The sequence below is a fragment of the Crocuta crocuta genome, unplaced genomic scaffold, assembly GCF_008692635.1.
Source record: "Crocuta crocuta isolate KB4526 unplaced genomic scaffold, BGI_CrCroc_1.0 scaffold312, whole genome shotgun sequence".
NCBI classification, from domain to species: domain Eukaryota; kingdom Metazoa; phylum Chordata; class Mammalia; order Carnivora; family Hyaenidae; genus Crocuta; species Crocuta crocuta.
The window spans coordinates 1,650,423-1,653,094 of NW_027527378.1; the positions used below are offsets into that span (position 1 = coordinate 1,650,423).

A 2,672-nucleotide genomic window follows, 5' to 3' on the forward strand; every position below is an offset into this window, starting at 1 on the left:
CTCATAAATACAGAATTAAGCATACTAATATTTATCATCATATTCTAAAGGCTAAGGGCAAAAACCAAATAGGCAAATCTACTTAAAACATCAACTCTGCATAAAGTTCTTTTTTAACATCAGCTTGATATTCTCACCAATAAATATTGTTTAGTGGATTTTACATCAATGTGACAATATTCTAATGAAGACTTCTGCTAACTATCTGGGCTGAACACAATACAGAATTGCACAGTATTCTGAGATTTTTCCTCTATCAGGACACATTGTAATGAGAAAGCAAAGTAAAACATTACCATCTATCATCAATTCTATGCATATCACTGTTTATGTTTTTGATAAAATTTTGGTCATGTATTAATTCAAACTTCTAAGACTGTCTTATAAAAATAATAAACATCCATCAATGCGTAACACAAATTATGAGGATACTGACTGGAAAGTTTTATAGCAAGGTTTGAATGATGTGCTCTATGGAAAATACACATAAGCATACTTTTTATTTATATGCTTGTCAGTGATAAACCTGGGGTGTGGTACACCTAAATGAGGGAGTATTAGAGTGCAGAACACACCCTTATGTGTATACACATACTAATAAATATAGATTACCATTTCAAAGATAATTTCTCTGTAATAGTCATTGTTAATGTAATTCTAGGATAAGGCATGACAGGATATGAATCATTTTTAAAATGTCTATTTATTTTTGAGAGAGAGAGCGAGCGCGCGCGCGCGGAGAAAGAGCATGCACAAGCAGGGGGGCAGCAGAGAGAAAGGGAGACAGAGAATCTCAAGCAGAATCCACGCTGTCAGTACAGAGCCTGATGTGGGGCTGGAACTCACGAACCATGGGATCATGACCTGAGCTGAAATCAAGAATCAGAAGCTCAACCGACTGAGCCACCCAGGTGCTCCTGAATTATTTTGAAATGATCATATCTCATATAAAGTTTAAGCTATATTTTGGATTTAAACTTGACAAGTACTTGCAGAATTGTACCTAATATTAGAGTTTTAAAGAGCAGTATCCATACTGAATAGTATTTCAAGTAAAAACAGCTACAGGTATATAAAAGCACAACCAAGTAATTTTTTTCACATAAATAGTACTAAAGTTTAAGGCACAACATAATTTGCTAAAAGACAGAGAATCTTAAACAGGTTCCACACTCAGCACAGAGCTTGCTGGGGGGTTCGATCCCACAACCCTGGGATCATGAATTGAGCCAAAATCAAAAGTTGGATGTTCAACTGATTGAGTCACCCAGGTGCCCCCATAATTTGCTATAAGGTTTAACAAGGATCTTAACTGCTATCAAATATTGTAAAGGATGTTCTAATTACCTAGTTACTACAGGAGGGAAATGGGAGGAAGAGGAGGTGTAAGGATAGCATAAAGAGTTATATACGTATATACAGTCTTAACATTTGAGTTTTCACACTTTCGCCTTACCTTTGGGAGTTTTTGCAGTAAACTCAGGATCAAAATAGAAAGTATCTTCGGGCCTGCCAGTTGCAGGTTTAAAAGGTGGATGGATTTCTCTTCTGTACAGTTTCTAGAGGAAAAAGGAGAGACTTAGATATGCGTTAATTATTAAAAAAAAAAAAATCAAGCACATTTTCATTCNATTAAATGGTTTAAAATTTTTGATTAAATCATATTTTTATTTCAAGGAGGAATATATAGTTTATTTAGCCTTTGCTTTTAATATTTGCCCTGTCATAATTCCACAACAAAAACAAGTATCCACCTCCCCCTGCCAAAAAATCCCAAATATCAACAAACACACAAAAGAAACAAATTAATTACAAATTTTACCTAATCTGTTTGCAGGATTTCGTTTGAAAAGCATTCGTAAAAGACTCTGGGCTTCGGGACTCAAAAACTGTGGCATCCCAAGTTTGGCTCTAAATAATAAATCCACATAATAACATTTTATTTTTGGAGGTATCTGTATTTTATTTTTTAAACTTTTAATCTTTTCATTTTAATATAAGTGTGGATTTATACTAAGTTGTAAGAAATAATACAGACAGATCCTGTGTACCCTTTACCCAGTTTTTCCCCAATTGGTAATGTCTTATAAAACTAGAGTATACTATCACAACCAGAATATTGACATTAATGCAATCAACTGATCTCATTTAGATGTCTCTAGTTTTAACTGCACTCACTGTGTGTGTGTGTATGTGTACATGTAAGTTTAGTCCTTTGCCATTGTATTACAAGTATAGGCTCCTGTATCCACGACCATAGTAAAGACACTGAACAGTTAATCACTATCAGGTTACCTCACACTGTCCCTTTATGATTATACCGGCCTCCCTCCCTCTCCAATTCCTAACCTCTGGCAATCACAAATCTATTCTACATTTGTATAATTTTGTCATTTTAAGAATGTTATGTAAGTGGAATCATAAAGCATGTAACCTTTTTTTCACTCAGCATAAATTTCCTGAGATTCAACCAAGTTGTTGCATATATCAATAAATCATTCCGTTTAGTTGTTGAATAGTATTCCATGGCATGGATGGACCACACTTCGTTTATCCATTTACATGTGGAAGGGCACCTGGACTCTGTCCAGTTTTGGGTTACCACAAAGATGCTGAATATCCGTGTATAGGTTTTTGTATGAACACTTAATAGAATTTTAGTCCATAATCTT

General features: G+C 34.6%; 1 protein-coding gene across 1 annotated transcript in view; it reads right to left on the reverse strand.

The window, feature by feature from the left end:
- Nucleotides 1-2,672, reverse strand: part of RPS6KA3 (ribosomal protein S6 kinase A3) — an 89,811-nt gene that overhangs the window by 21,300 nt on the left and 65,839 nt on the right. The window contains 3 exon segments of the mRNA XM_077769680.1: nt 1,457-1,559; nt 1,720-1,760; nt 1,823-1,911. Coding sequence (XP_077625806.1) covers nt 1,457-1,559; nt 1,720-1,760; nt 1,823-1,911 — 233 coding nt within the window.